This window comes from Thunnus albacares, chromosome 12 (assembly GCF_914725855.1).
Source record: "Thunnus albacares chromosome 12, fThuAlb1.1, whole genome shotgun sequence".
Lineage (NCBI taxonomy): Eukaryota > Metazoa > Chordata > Actinopteri > Scombriformes > Scombridae > Thunnus > Thunnus albacares.
The window spans coordinates 5,859,001-5,875,342 of NC_058117.1; the positions used below are offsets into that span (position 1 = coordinate 5,859,001).

At 39.3% G+C, this 16,342-nt stretch overlaps 1 protein-coding gene and 1 long non-coding RNA gene across 15 annotated transcripts in view; one reads left to right on the plus strand and one right to left on the minus strand.

Moving 5' to 3' along the window:
* The window catches only part of ctnnd2b (catenin (cadherin-associated protein), delta 2b), a 181,270-nt gene that overhangs the window by 54,064 nt on the left and 110,864 nt on the right, over positions 1 to 16,342 (minus strand). For 5 of the 14 annotated variants that reach the window (XM_044368506.1, XM_044368504.1, XM_044368513.1 and 2 more), the window contains 4 exons: positions 15,783 to 16,033; positions 13,725 to 13,856; positions 10,217 to 10,529; positions 7,295 to 7,351 (listed from right to left, as the gene is read on the minus strand). In XM_044368506.1, the coding sequence (XP_044224441.1) occupies positions 7,295 to 7,351; positions 10,217 to 10,529; positions 13,725 to 13,856; positions 15,783 to 16,033 (753 nt within the window). The remainder of the gene's footprint in view (positions 1 to 7,294; positions 7,352 to 10,216; positions 10,530 to 13,724; positions 13,857 to 15,782; positions 16,034 to 16,342) is intronic. The other 9 variants (XM_044368518.1, XM_044368512.1, XM_044368516.1 and 6 more) reach the window with 5 other exon arrangements.
* On the plus strand, positions 4,663 to 9,326 carry LOC122994007. The gene is made up of 3 exons (XR_006406484.1): positions 4,663 to 5,665; positions 6,049 to 6,388; positions 8,904 to 9,326. It is a non-coding gene; the product is annotated as an uncharacterized LOC122994007 (long non-coding RNA).

The window sequence follows — 16,342 nt, forward strand, 5'->3', positions numbered from 1 at the left end:
AGTGGATCAAACTCAATCCGAGGCCTCAGGCTGTGATGCTCTGCAGACACATTCACACACACATACAGGAAAACAAATGTACATATTGAACATGCACAACTCCACAGGCACACATAAACATGTACACAAAAAGACTAAAATGCTGTAATATACTGAACATCGTGTTGACATCTTGCGTAATATGTTGCTGTTGAGGGGTAAATCCCTGTAACTGAAATACAACTGGAAAGAAAACTACTACTCTAGAATAATCTACCTACAGTCAGAGTGAATCTAAATAAAATGAAGAGACTGTCTCCTTCTTTGTATGTTCTGCCCCAGAAAGCTGTACTATAATGGTTCATTCATTCACTAACTCTAGCCTGGAGCTGTACTACTTTTCACTCAGCATCTCTATCTCTCTCTTGCTGTGCGTGTATGTGTGTGTGTTCTTCCAGAGAGCGGGGAACACAGGAGGATATGGTGCTCCCAGTCCCAAACCCTGTGTGACAACATCATAGCAGGATGAGCAAATACCACTGAGCCATCTGTGAACTTCGGGCAAAAGTGTTCACTCTGGGAATGTTTGCAGTTTTTTTTAATGTTAGTTGGTTGGTTTGGAAAAGACTATGACTCATATCTGAAAAGCTCTTGGAGAAAAAAATTGACTTGAATTGAAAAAGTGATCTGTATGTATAGTTTTATGGTCACTGAGTGGATTAAAGACAGGTATTGTTAAGTGTAGATGAGTATATTTTTAGCCTGTGTGTTATATAGATGCATTTAGCCACTACATCCCTTTCACAAAAATATCACAAGAATGAAACAAGCTTGTTAATCTTTAGCAACAAATAACAAATTATATTAAAATTTGTCTAGAGAGGTCTATATGTCTAATAAAAGAATTAATGATGTGGCCTACATTTCTGTATTATTAATTCACTCCATTTCATTCCATTTAGCTTCATTCATAGAGAACTGAGACTGAGATGTTGACATGTTGAGAGTTTTAGACTGAAACACAGTCATCAAAAATTCTTGTCTCAGGTCAGTCCTTTGCTTAGCTTTGATTCATGTTCAACCTGTCAGCTGTAAATGTGATGAAAATATATTTCAGAAATAATCAGAGGTGCTTGTACTTCTTTTTAGCCATGAATAGTGTCTGCAAGTCGTTCTATCGGGCTAGTATGGCCCCAACAACCTCAACCAATCGAAGGTAGGACTTAAAGGCCTAAAAGGCTAAAGTCAGGACAAAGGCCCCAGTATACTCACTTGAAAGTTAGTTTTGATTTGAAACGCTACAGCCAACTTGTAACATGCAATTTAGCATGGCTAGTTTTTCTGCTCCAGAATTAGTCTTGTTTTATCTTTGTGGACCTGCTGCTATATTGGACTAAATAATCAACTTTAACCTATTTTGAAGCTTAGGTCAGTCTTGAAATATGGCAATGTCCCCCATGAATTGCAAAAACATGTCAATCACAACCACAGATCTGATAAAATGTGATAAAATTTCACTTTTTTTGATGCCATTTTACTTGTTTTAAGAAACAAAGTAGAAGTCAGCTCACACGACTTCACTAAATTCTCGAAACAAGTTTTGACAATGAGATTAATTATCTCACCCCAGTTGCTGATGTTTTCACTTCAAGGCACATGAAGCGAATTGCTAAGTGATCCAAATGTCACCTGGTTTCTCCAGTTTCTTCCTGTCTTTTCTTTTTCCCTCCTCTTTTATGCTTCCTATAAATAAACCAGTTTTTTGTTTAACTGCAATCTTGTCCCTTTACCCTTTTGTCCTGAAGATGGCTTCCAATTGTAACAAGTCAATGTCAGGAGGGAAAATAAAGTCAAGGAGAAGAGGAGCACTTGAAAAAGAGAGAAAAAAAGCTAAATAACTTTATGTAAGAGAAAGGAAATTACTGATGTTTTTTTTACTTTCACCAAAAATGTGCGTATATGTATGGGTGTGTGCACGCATGTGTGTGTGTCTCTGAAATCCCCCAAGAGAGCTTAATGTTTCATTTGGCAACTCAGTGGACTGGGACAAAGTACTGACAAACTGTCAATCCACTCTTTGTTCCTAACCAACCAGGTGGGCTATCACGCATCACCACTTGTCTGCACTGTACTCGTCTGTGCGAGGGTTTGTGTGTGTGTTTCTGTGTGTTAGCTTGTCATCCACAGCCAAAACATTTACACCACAATACAAGTTGCCAGGCTGCAGGAAACCCAACAATTAAACCTGGTAAATAAATAAACTATCTATGAATTATGTATTCACAAAGCAGGGTGAGGCGCTGTAATGTGAGGGCTGCAGGCAGATGATGCACACTGCTATATTGGGCTGAAAGGATTTCCTGTGAGTCAGGGTTTTTGGGGAATAGAGCAAATTGAAACCAGAGAGCAAACTATCTGATTTGTGTTGGGTATAATTGTGTGTGTGTGTGTGTTTGTGTGTGTGTGTGTGTGTGTGTGTGTGTGTGCTCTCATCACTGAGGACTGTCAGGAGGGGGGAAATAGAGATGTGTCTGATGACTCATTCCCCGACAGACAGACATAAATACAGACATGCAGACAGACAGGTAGGGTAAACCTGCAGAGTAAACTGATACAAGCAAAAGAAAGAAGAAAAGTGAGGGAGAGAAAGAAGAAAAGAGTGAAGAAAATCTAAAATAAACTGATAAGGTTGCATTCATTTTTCAGCAGGACATCTAACAACTTCGGGTGGCTGATTAACAATTAAAAATTACAGTGTATTTATAGCAAATTAGAATAGAATACAGAAAACAAGTAGCAGCAGAGGATCTGCCTACAATATGTGGAGCTGATGGATACTGTAATTAGCACAGTAACTGATTTATGATGGACAACACTGGTTAAAACTGGTTTAAACACAACAGTCCAATTGTCCTGGCAATGATGTTGTAGCATATGCTCTCTGGTTCCTTTATCAACTCTTGTTTGTATCTCTCTCTTGCTCTCTCTCCAGACCCACAAGTGTCGTCTGTTTTAGTGAACAGTAATACACTCTTTACTAATTACGCTCACTTACTCCACAGTTCGTCTTCTACTAGCTCTATATAAATGACTGTAATATAGTATGTGGTAGCAGCCTAGTTAAACAATTTAATGTAGAAAATGTACGCAAAAATCTTATAAAGCATGTTGTTCCATGAGAAATGCTTCAATGGACGAATGAGTACTACTAGTAAAAACATGGAGATAAAAAGTCCTTATATTAAATAAGAGGGAATATGGAAGATCTTGAAGGGGATGTATCATGCCCATTTTCAGGTCTATATTTATATTCTGGGACTCTACTGGAATATCTTTGCATGATTTACAGTGAAAAATAAACAAAAAACAAAAAAAACCCTCCTTATTTAACTCATACTGACCCTTAATGCAGCCCCTAAGGTCTGCCTCTGTCTGAAACATGCTGTTTTAGCTCCTGTTTCTTTAAGGCCCCCCTCCCAATGAACCCACTCTATTCTTATTGGCCAGTGTCTGTAAGCTTGCCTTCGGCAGAAATCTGGCAGAAGTAAACAAACAAACAAGTAGTAGAATTAGTAAACAAACAGAAGTAGTAGATTTCACTTTATCTTTCTCGTTCTTCACTTGAAAAGGAAACTTCCCAAATACATCCGTACATGTTTGAACCAGAATCCGATCGAAAACACGCAAGTGGACAACGTGAACAACCCACTGAACAACCTTAGCAACTAATTTCTATAACAGTGTTACTTTTATTCTCAAAAAAATAAAGGACTTCATCCTTCATTTTTTTTCAGTGGCCATCATCATAAAGTATTTTATGTAAGCTAATGAGCTAAACAGCTAATTTTGAAGACATAAAGTGTCGCACATCACATTTAAAAGTTTTTTTTCGGGATGTTCATTGCACTGTGTCATACTTTTTATTTTTCCTTTTAGGCAATGTTTCAGAAGGGTTTCAGTGAGTTTTTACTGCTTCACAACCTATGCACACTGTGCCATTTTAATAAAGACATGAGCTCCAATACTAGCACTTTTAAGAAACTATAGTCAAGACTCTCTCTTTCTAGCGACTTTGTTAACATGGATGGGGCACATACAGTATATACAGACTGCCTTTCAGTCTGCAGGCATTTTAGAGTGAATATCAAAGATAAATTGACATTTTTAGAGCACAGCAGCTGCTATGGACAGTTGTATGAGCTACTGTTTAGTAAGTGATCTCAAAATAAAGGTATTGATTATTGCTAGCTGGCATCTGAAGTTATAATGTTCAAAATACCGTCAGAATACTGTCACAATTTCATACACGCAAATATAATATGATACTACATAGCCAACCAACATGCATAACAATCAGCACTATCTTGAATGAGAGTGAGTCTGAATGTGAGTCTGTAAGTGACCCCACCTTGGTCTCAATGTAGGAAGGTGGTTAGAGTGAGAACGGGAACAGAATGAGTATTTGGGAAAGGGAGGGGAACAAGATAGAGAGTGAGGCGCAGAGAAAATTACAGAAAGAAAGAGAGAGGTGTGTGTATGTTTGTGTTATCCAGACAGTGTGTGTGTGTGTGTGTGTGTGTGTGTGTGAGAGGGTGTCACGGCATGGCTGACTGACTGGCCCACTGAGGCTGGAGGAGATGAACGAAAGGTCAGGAGAAGTCAGGCAGAGCTGAGAAACACACACATACACGTACACACACACACACACACACACACACACACACACACAAAAATACAGAGTCCATTGCAACCCCATGACTGAATATGGATCAGAGATTCTCACTGTGCTTATGAGCATGAAATAAAATGAGGCACTTTTATGATCGGGTCAAATCCTGTCTAGCACAAATCTTTCTTCGTGTTAGCGGGAAGGTTTCCATAAATTACCGGCGGCCTGAAGGAGGAAACGCGTTGGAGTACAAAAGAGCCTGTCTCCACAGCAACGTGCCTTGATTTGCCAGAATGTGCCAGTGTGAAGCTTGGCAAATGAGCTAAATGATATTTGTTTGAGGCTTTTACAGGATAAAGGTATCATTAGTGAGCCAGATGCAGACAGTGGCAATGACCTCACATCTCTTCAGTTATCTTCTATTTACTGTGCTAATGCAGACAGCATTGGTGCAAAAAATGATTTTTATACGTTTTATTTTTTCATGTCCTCATAGAGACTAATCCTCTTTTCATCAGAAAAATGTGTTACCTTAACTGTTATTTTAGGTCTCTTTGTAGAGGATTCGGCAAGCTCTATGTTAATATCAAAAAACTATGCAGAAAAATATTTGCTGATGACCTTTTTTCCTAGAAAATAACAAGACTAAAACTAAATTAAAAAAAAAACAGTAATAACAAAAACTATAGACAAAATATAATGCAGTGTAATTACTCAACGACCTGCATGCATCTGGAAAATCACACAGTATCCACCGCTAGCTAAATCTCTTCTTCTTGACCTGTAGCACTAATAAGCAGCATCTTGCATTCAGTGATGTTAGCTAACGTTGCGTTAATGTTAGCTAGTGTTTGCTCACATTAGTAAAGATTTATGGATTAAATGCATCCACATTCTTACTAAAAATTAGACAAGAGGCAGCAACAAAGCATTTATAAAAAGTTTAAGCTAACGTAACATACCATCAACAGCTTTCAATCATATCAGCATGTAACCAGGCCAAAGTGACATATGCAGGTATGTTTACATGTTGTTGAATGTGCTGCAGCCGAGCTGCTAATTAGCTATCTAGCCTGCTAACTGATGTGAATGTTTGTTTGATGGCTTGTTCAACATGTTTGTTAGTTAGAAGGAGACTTTAGCAGGAAAGTTAATGCGAGTTGTTGTTCATTGTCTGTGGCTCTTGTGATGTGTAGCCGTATGCTATCAGGCTCAGTGTGGCCGTCTGCTGATAGAATGCCACGTTATTGCTTTATTCAAGATTCGATTATCTGTATGGAAATAAGGACTCCAACTACGTAGACCAATCATGGAACAGTATTTTATCGAATTAATGCAAACTATGGGACCCCTCATGGAATGAAGATTTTAAATGATAAAATTTTCCCTTTTGGTTTCAGATTTTTTTCGTCAAAGGAGAACACAGGAAAAGTGATCCCCTTGATGTTCATTTAAGGAACAGTTAATGTTATCCTACATTTTAGCTGCTCATTTCAAGCTAAACCCAGACAGTGAACAGTGTTTTAGTGAGCAGCTGAGGGAATCCAGCTCCTGAATTATCAGCTGCTCTGCTGTGTAGCCGAGAGCACAGGTACCTGCAATACTGCCAAGTGTGGAAGAACAACAGTGAGTGACAACTGGATTTACTGAAGAGAGTGATTCGGGCTATATCCCTTATTACTGCAGGGCAGAGTGACATTGACACACTGGGTGTGAACCTTTACAGTCTGGTATAAACAGGTAAATAGTGGCTTTTCCACTAACCTGCGATAGAGGAGAACAACACCTCATGGCAATTGTACACGACAAAGATGGTGACAGCTTTAGCCGCAGAACACATAAAGAATTTAAAACCCACAACAAAAACATGACTAAAACTTTACTTAAGAAAAACTAAACAAAAATGTATTTACTTTCAGTTGACTAAAATTAACTATAAATTAAATAACTAAAATGTGATTAAAACTAATATGCATTTTAGTCAGCTAAGACAAAAGCTAAATCACAACCAGGTGCCAAAATGAACACTGGGCAAGCCACATGAATACAACCATCACAAAGCATGTTCAGAAATCACCAGGACAGACAGACAATGGAGACAAACGACTGAATAAATCAACAGATAGATAAATGGATGGAGGGATGGGTGGATCGATGGAAAGCCCAAGGAGAGAATGATGAATATTTACACTCTAAAAAACAGAGGCTCTGGAGAGCCATATTGCTGCAAATTGCAAATAAGCAATTAGTTACCTAAATTTGTTATATATCTTAAAACTGGTTAGATTATTTTACTTTTTTGAAGATCACAACATATTTCTGATCATTTTAAGGCCACAGAGGAAGTCATTCTGATGTTATGCCATGTCGTATTTAAATGCCAAGAACTTTAAAAAGCCAGTACTCTCATCTAGTCTCCAATTCAGAATCTCTTTACAGCTGATATAAAGGCGATCCCTGTTTGATACAGCACTATGCATAAATGGGTGACAATACAAATGTGAAATGTACACTGTCATGCTACCATTAACATTAACACTGTCTGATATCATTGTTGTGTAGTGAAGATGGAAAGATTCAGTGAATGAGACAAAGGTAAGATAGATAGACAGAATGTATATATGTATAAATAAATAGTTGGATTACTTTGTCATTCTTTGCTCGGCTTGATTTTGATTCCACACAAGGAATTCGGGGTCGTACCTATCGAGGGGGGACAGGCAGAGAGAAACAAGAGAGAGGTATATGTTGGCTGTCTGGCAACAAATTATATTCAATAAATGTCAGAATAGTGATGATTAGTATAAATAGAAATCAATATCTAGCATCTAGACTCGTCTTTCTCTCTCAACATTTGGTTATCAGGCAATGGTGGAGGAGGTGGGCAGGGTGGAGGACATGCACTTAGAGTGGGTGGTGGGGAGATGGTGGATATGTCAGGTAAAGAGAGGGTCTTTGGATAATAAAAACTAGTTAACGCCTTTGTTTCTTGCATATTCACACATCAAACTGGACGTCTTGTTCACGGTTGCTGCAGAGTGGAGCCTTTAGGTCAAAAATCCAGATCCAAAAACCCAAGGTTTACTTGACAATTCACAAGGTTGTGACCTTTGTATAGTACAGACCTTGTTTCAACGTTCTTAATTAAACTAAGGTATTTTATAATATACTGTATATATAAAGAACACAATTCTCTCTACTGTGTCATCTCACTTTATAGGAATACACCCAGTTTTTATGAGGTTGGTCTTTAAATCAATTTAGCTGTTGAATGATGTCATAGATGACAACGTCTCCCATGTGTAATGTCATCTACTTTCATTCTGTTGTAAGTAACTAGCGTTATCTCTGAAAAGCAGGACTCATAGCAAAGCTAAATGGTGAGTAAATAACATGGTATGCTAAGCCTGTTATGTGTAGATTGAGATTTAGGTTAAATTTAGATATTGCTCCATATATATCTGTGTATATTGTTCCCTACTTTCACTGTTACAACCCTGAACTGAGATCGTAGCAAATGATGAATACACGGTTGCTCACCTGAAATAGTTTTAATAGTGCAGGTTTTATTTCTGTAAATCATTTATTTGGTTCATTTTTAGAATGTGTGAATCTAATGAGCTTATGAAGATATCGAAATATGCTCACAAATGTATAGATTATGGATATATTATGCCTAAGAAAAGCATGGAGGAAAAACCTATTTGGGGTGATTGTAATATCATTTAACAGCTGTGATGCCCAATGGGACAATCTCCCTAAAGCTGGGTGTGTTTGTTTAAAGGACAGAAGGCTGGCTATATTCTGTATTTTTCTTATTGTCAACAAAACCCATGAAAAGACCAAAACCAAGGTCCAAAGTGAGCTACATTGTTGCATTGGGTGATATGTTCCTTCATTATCTTGAACACAAGCAGTGTTTGGTTTTTTGCATAATCCCACATAAATGGTCCTTGTGCCATAAATACTCATTTATTAATCCACAGCTGAACGTAGTCCCCTACAAAAGCATTATTTCCTCATGTTTGGGTAACGTTCTCTAAAAAGAAGAGTGTTGGGAAATTGCTGAGCCTTTTATGAAAATGAAACTATAGCACATAGAAATGATTTGCAACAGACGAGGCAGGGAAGTCTGAACGTATTGAGAGACGGACTAACATGTTGTAGGTTTTGGTCTTTTCATTGGATTTATTGTCAATAAGAAATCTACTGAATAACACCATTGTTATCCTCTCACATCGTCTTTTTGCTTCAGGTCAGCAGCAGTGCAGCAAGTTTGTGGATACAGAACGTCCCCGTATCATTTCAATCTGGCGGGACCCTCCCTTTAACGCAGTGTGGGAGCGACAGCAGGCTATTCAGATAGCACTGTCTCAATCAGACTGACCTTGACTGTGCATGTTGTGAAGGTAAAGCATAATGCCATGCATCGCAAGTCAGTCCTTGAAATGTAGCAGTGCAGATGTACAGTATGGATGCTGGAAGCTACACAACAATGATGCTGGAGCTTAAGAGTGAACAAACAGACAATGTGAGCGCAATGTGCAGGACAGCACAGAGAAATAAACACTTGGACAATGGGTGGAGGAAAGAGCAATGGCAACAACAACTTATGCTAAAGACAAAGAAAGATATTTTTGTGTTTCCAAATGTTACCGTATAATAAAGCATTTCAGCACAAAGTGACTTCCTCATTAACAATATTAAATTTGTGCAAAAAAAGATATATCTCCTGTCTTGCACCTGAGCTGAAATGTCACAAAGAGAGACAATTCAGCTTTAATTAGGCTGCTTCTATCTTTGACAGCTAGTCTGTGCAGTCATTACTCAGAAAGCAGAGGCTAAGACAGAAAACTCCAACAAATGGAATAGCATTTCCAACTGGATTTATAACTAGGACAAAATAATGATAAAACAGCTATTACGCTGTCTCTGTATGTGTCTCTCTCTTTCTCTTTTGTCTGTTACTATCTCTCTCTCCCTCATTCTCACGCAGCCATACCCGTACACAGAGCTCTCCTGCTCAGACTTCATGCACTTTCCACATTAACTGTGTCTACCTACTGCACAGAATGTGACTGATTGTGACTGACGGAGAGGCACTCCATTCCTAACAGCGATAGCAAACTTTTAAATTGGACCAAGAGGTGTGTGCAGGCATTCATACAACTGTGTGAACAAGCCCCGACACCAGGCGAACTAGAGAGGACAGTGAAAGATGTGGCATGATGTGTGCCTCATACTAAAGCCCAGATTCAACCAGCCTTTTACTGCACTGGACTGTCAAATCCTGACAGTCAGTTATCTGTTAAATACAGTCAAATATCTGTTGTGGTGAATTATTCTCATGTCACCATGTCACACTTCCAACTTTGGCACTCTTTTGTGGCTTGCATTTAACTCTTTTTCACAGATAAAGCTTAATGTTCTCCAGGTTCTTGATCTTGATATATGTTTAATTTGGTGAATCTGGCCCTCAGTAAGTTCAGTGAGAGTGGAAAGGGAGCAGAACAAAGGGCTTCATCAACAAGCCAGAGCTGATTCTAAGTAAAAATTCCTTTTCCTCACCTTGGGTCCTTCTGGATGCTGTCCACAGATGGAGACCGGCCCAGGGCTGCCTCAGGAGGGAGGGCGGGGCCCGACTTGCTGTAAGGCGACTCGGTGGACGGGCAGAACTGCAGAGTGCGGTACGGGTTGGCGTAGTCAGCCGCCCCGCCTCCTGTGGCAAAGCTGCCTCTCTGAAAGGTGGCGGTGGCGCTCTGGCTTCCCGTTCGCTGCAAGGGGATTGGGTCGACACCGGGGGAAGGCGGGGCTAAAGCGGGAAGAGGAGCGTAGGGACAGAGCAGATAGTTGAGGACCTCTTGGTACAATTGGTTCACAACTGATGTAGTCGAAGAAGGACAGGGAGCAGGGAAGGAAGAAATCACATGAGTGCCAACAAAAGGATACACAAATACACACACACACACACACACAATGAGATAGAAGCAACAACACCAGCACAGATGGAAGAAAGAGCACAGAAGAAAATAAGTGCAAAGGGAAGAAGCAAAAAATAAAAGAAAGAAAAGATATGAAATAAAACACTCATATGCAAATAAATACAGTACTGTATATCAAACTACAGTGACAACTTACTACAGGTGCAGTAACTTCAGGTGAAAAGGTGAATGTACCAAATTGGCTTATTTTTCATTTGAATAAAAAAAAAAAAATCACAAAAAACCCATAAGAAAACAAACAGACAGAATGAGTCAAATCAAACAGACATGCACCATTAAACAAAAAGGAAAAACAAACTTTATGGTCACATATAAAAATTTGGAGGTACTGGTGACAGTTGATAAATGTCCTCTAATGCGGTTTGCATGTCAGCATTTTCCCTCATGTGGCTGTCAATGAGTCCAGATGTCACTGCAGTGTATATATATAGACTTTTTTTTCATCTCAATTTATATTCTGTTGTTGCATCTTGCCAAACACATTTGCACTTAATTACAAATATTAATGCCACAACTAACTGCCACACAATTAACCTGGGGCTATTGGGGCCAACAGGGCGGCTGCTCCCTGTGCCTGGTTGATAATCCAGCCTTGCTGAACAGATAACATAACACCGTCACCACAGCCGGTGAATCTCCTTTGTCAGGCTCAAACAGAGAGAGGAATTGTCTTCTTGTTAAACAGCAGTTCAGGAACCATTTGGGCATGATAGTCAACACGGGCACACCGGCTCGCTCTAAGGGAGGTAAGGTAGGTCACTCTGTGTGTGTATGTGTAACTAGATAACTGCAGGGACCTTGGCAAGGCCTGAGGAAATTGAACTGTGACGTGAAGTCGGGTGTAAAGTTGTCTGCTTGTTTCCAACTCATCTTGAAACTATTTGAAATGACCTTGACACATGGCCAGGTTTCAACAGTTATTTTGTGTTGCACAGAAAAAAGAGCTGTTGTTCTGTCCAGTAAAAACATGAGGCTTCACTTTACCTTCAGACAAACTAATGTGGCAGTTATTAATTGTAAGATTTCATCTGTGAGACCAACATTTATCTTCCAAAAGGAATTATATCATATATCAAAATGCTGCAGAGGCATTAGAGCCAGAGGTAAATCACCAAAGAGCTGCACAGATCTGTTCATCAGATCATGTTCTCCCGGGATGATGACAGATGTTGACGGGCTGATCATCTCAGGAATCGGGCTGCTAGCGGCTGAGATGACCAGCTGGTCTCACCGTCCAGTGGCCCCTCACCGAGCAAATTTCCAAATAGGCGTTATTTGGATAAACTGACCACATATTGGGAATCTAAATTATTACTTTTTCGCCTGAAAAAATATTAAAACTTAATAAAGTGACATTAATAGTCCTACAGCGAAAATTACAACAGCTTTTAGCCTGGCTCAAAATCTCCAGCATCGCCGCCAGTTGGTGTGAAACGCGTTCTGGGATACTTGGCTGTCCCTTCGGCTAACCAGTGGTGTAACTTCATCACTCAGTGACTCATTCTGTCAGTCAGTCAGGGACAGACATTCTGTTGCTGTCCAGTCAAAAATACTGTGACAGGCTGTGCTGCATGTTTGTTGCTGCTGGTTATCTTGATGCATCAAACCTATCAGCGTGTAGGGAGAGCTAGGGTGAATACCCCAAATATTTTTATTATTATAGTGAATCTCTCTATGTAGGAATAAAACCTTGTGGATGAAAGTATGAATTTTCTCTCACAGCAATATTCATCATTCAGGCGACCAAACCGGCGGCAAAGCGTCAACAACATTTTAGGACACGGTTGATTTGCTTTGATTTCAAAGCACCCGTGCTAACACCCATGGGATTAATTGAGATTAATTTTCAGCCTTGAAACTAATTAGTTAACAGACTGTGACTGAGAGACAAATTGCCATTGAGACCCCAGTTGGATTTGCCTACCTGATCTGGTAAATAGCGCTACATGATCAGATGCAACAAGAAAATCTCTTCTGTGCGGCAGCCACTCATATAACACCACGGCATTAAAAACAGACTTACCCTCTGAGTTGGACCATACTGTGTCACTTCCTGTTCTACAGTATTTCTGTGATCCGTCACTTTATTCAGGCTATCATATGATGTCCTCTACTCACTGATTTTTAAATTTAGATGCTTCATTGGGTGATTTACAGCACACTGAAGCTATTTATAGTTATGGACTATTTCAAGCATTTTTCATATTAGTGCTCACAGTCTCACTCTACTCCAAGTGTTATCACAGGTCTTTCTGCCGTTCCTTATTTCTCCCCGTTACCCACTTCCCCTAAGTGTTGACTAATGGTTTTATTAAAGCTAAAATCCTTAAGATGCTATTCATGGTCAATATCTTTTCAGCAATAGCCATTATGTAATTCCCTCTCTTTAAGTTAGTATTCATTGTTAGTGGCAGAGTCCGCCATTCCCTCACTGGACTGAAATTGCCTTCACTCGCACAAGGGATTCACAGTGTTTGTCGAGAAGAGCGCCAACCACAATCATTCACCCAAAATGGTTCTACAAAACAACAGTCATTTTCTGCATTTTTTGTCAGCAGATAAGTTTAAATTTTTGCAAGAGAGTAATGGAACAGGAGGGAGCAACCACAGTGAGCTATCAAGATGAAGAACAAGGTGCGTTGTTAGAAAGTGGTACCTCTTCATCTAAGTGATTGTTCCCAAACCGTTTTGTTTGCTCCTTGTGAACTCCCAAATTGTTAAGAACTCTAGCCTTTATTGTTCACTCCTCGTGCCCATCCCATTCCTCTTCTACAACCCCTCAACCTCCTTTCTCATTTTCTTCCACCTTTCTCTTGTATATCATTTCACATTTACCTAAATATAGTATAGTATCATTTGGAAAAAATTTGCACACCTCTTATATGTTACTGTCTATCAAATGTTTGCTTTCTCCTCAGACTCACTCACAGCTTCCTCTCTTTTCTATTCCCCTTGTCTTCTGGGATTCAGTTTTACAGACTGTGTTTGTAGATATCGCCTCAACACCTTGAACAAATAACCCTCCATTTCATGTCTTTATTTTCCTCAGCCCCCATGCCCTCGTCTCTGCTTACCTTGTCCTCTAAGGTTGGGTTTGGTATAGACTCTGTCTTCGTAGATGGGGTCGATGTGGTGTTCAGGAGACTGCAGAGGTCGCAGCTCAGAGCCCAAGTGACTGTGCTGGCTGCTGTAGGAGCCTCTGGAGCCTGGAACACACAAGGGAAACGGAGGTTAAATTTACAGACGAGAGGATGGATAACAATTTTCTCTGAAGATGTGAAGGTGATTACAAAATGAGAGAAATATGAAAAATACAAATTAGAGGACAATCAAATTTAGACCAGTTAAGTCAGTCCTCCGAATTATTTCTTATAATACATTTATACTTTCATGTTTTGCTCTCTTTGAACTTGAAAATGTGATGAGTAAAGCCATCATCTTCAAATTGTATTGGATAGTGGTGGAAAGTAATGTACAAAAAAAGTACATTTACTCAAGTACTTGTACTGTATTTCCATTTCATGCTTACTCAATAGGGGCAATATTGCACGTTTTACTCCACAGCACTTACCTACAGTATAGTTAATAGCTGCCTTTCAGATTATGATTCACTGACCTTAAACCTATAAAATACAATTCCCTGTTGAAGACTAAACCAGAAGTTACATATTTTTGGCTTATTACCCCCTACAAAAAACTGTCAATTTACAGCCCCTCATCACTTTTCAGATATCTTTGAGTTGTTCGCACTTCCACCAAAGAGACAAAGACAGATATATCCCCTTTAATGTTCTCAGAGTTTAAATAACTGTTTGAGGTACAAAGATATAAAACTATCCAGTATTTCACAAAAAAGAAAAGATCCAAAACTGAAGTGCAACAACAAATGCAGATTTGTGTAGCAGAACTTAATTTTTTCCAACTCCATTTATCAATTAATGACCCCCCATATTTATGATGTGAACCTTAGGAGAGGGCTGGACAGACCCTTAGGTTGGGAAACACTGGATTAAAAATAACTTGCTGTATATAAAGTGGTTAAAATGAGCTCCAACCAGCTACAATTGCTGGGCATTGGGCAGTGAATGAGTAATTTTTGATACTTGAAGTAAATCTTGCTGATAATATTTCTGTACTGGAGTAGGATTGTGAATGCAGGACTTTTACTTGTAATGGAGTATTATTACATTAATGTATTGCACTTTTAGGATCTGAATAACATACTTCCTCCGTCACTGGTATGGACTGTTTTTACCTTGCTCACTTGCCATGAACACAAAAAGAGCCATTTAATCAGTAGCTGAAAGGAACAGTTCACCTCTAAACTAGACAGGAGTCATTATCCACAGTATCTATCTCCTGGGAAATAGTTGCTGTCTGTCATTTTTTTAAGTCACAGTTAACATGAGCACATTTTAGTTCAAATAAATAAAAGTTAAATGCCAAAAATGAGATATCCTCTTTTGAATAGCCCAAAACAAAGCCCAACTCTGGAATTAAAATAAAAAGTCCTCTGTAGAGGCAATGAATCTCATTCATGAATTCATTTGAAATCTAACGCATTTTAGATAAAACCTCAAGCCAATTTAATCAAATATTTGGTAAAATGTGTTTTCTTTCGTATCCATATGCACATGCTGATGAATACCAATTACACACAAATTGGGAAATTGGGTTCATGTAACCCTAACTATCATGAACTAACATAATGGAACTGCCTCAGAAATGCCATATTAGGCCCTGAAGAAAAACCCATAATTCACAATCTCTCACACCAAATGGTACCACAACACTGAAAAGTAAGAACGTCGATTACACAGAAACGTAGGATAAAGTGTGTCCTGATGGAAAAAAATATCTACTAAATGCAGAATTAAAAAAACTGAAGAAATTAAGTAACATCTGCACAATTCTAATGCTATTTTTTGGCATGTGTGTGATTTTAGTTGGAGCTAAAAGAGAAGATCTTGATGAAAATGACTTAAAAGGAATGTCTAAATTTCAAATACATTTAAAGTGGGTACTCAGGTGATGGTTTTTATTCCCTAAAATGTATAAATAGCATGATGACATTTCACACATCCACACATGTACATGACAGGTACACAAAGTAATAATAAAAGTGTCTTGACCTCTACCTGCCAGGCTACCAGGCCTTTGCAGGGTTGCGTTGGCGTACAGCTCGTGGGAAATCTTGTAGCTGTCTGCTCCGATGTGATGCAGCATGCGCTTGGTGGGCGACAGGGTGGCGTAGCTGCCCACCACCGAGCTGAGCTGGTGGATGGGTGACGAGGTGTGGTTTCCCCCCGGGGAGGCTGCCATGGGGAGAGGGGAGGAGGATCCAGCGGCACCTGATGCTACCATGTTGATAGGCGATGAAGTGCTGCAGGAGAAGTAAGTGGAAATGTAAGTATTTTTGTCACACTATGGCCCCATTTGCAACAGGTATTAACATGTGATCTGTATCTGGATGCAAATTCTGGGTATTGACATCCAATCCATTTACACCTGGTATTCATAAGTTTTCTCGTTATCTTGATTCTGCTCATATTGTGATCGTATATCTGATCTCAATATACAAAAAAATGCCAGCAGAGAGGCGAAGTCGTACATGAACAGAAGATTTATTCCTTTTCTGTGGCAGTAAACTGAAAACATGGGCCCGCCGATAATTGTGCCATATTCAGAGCTT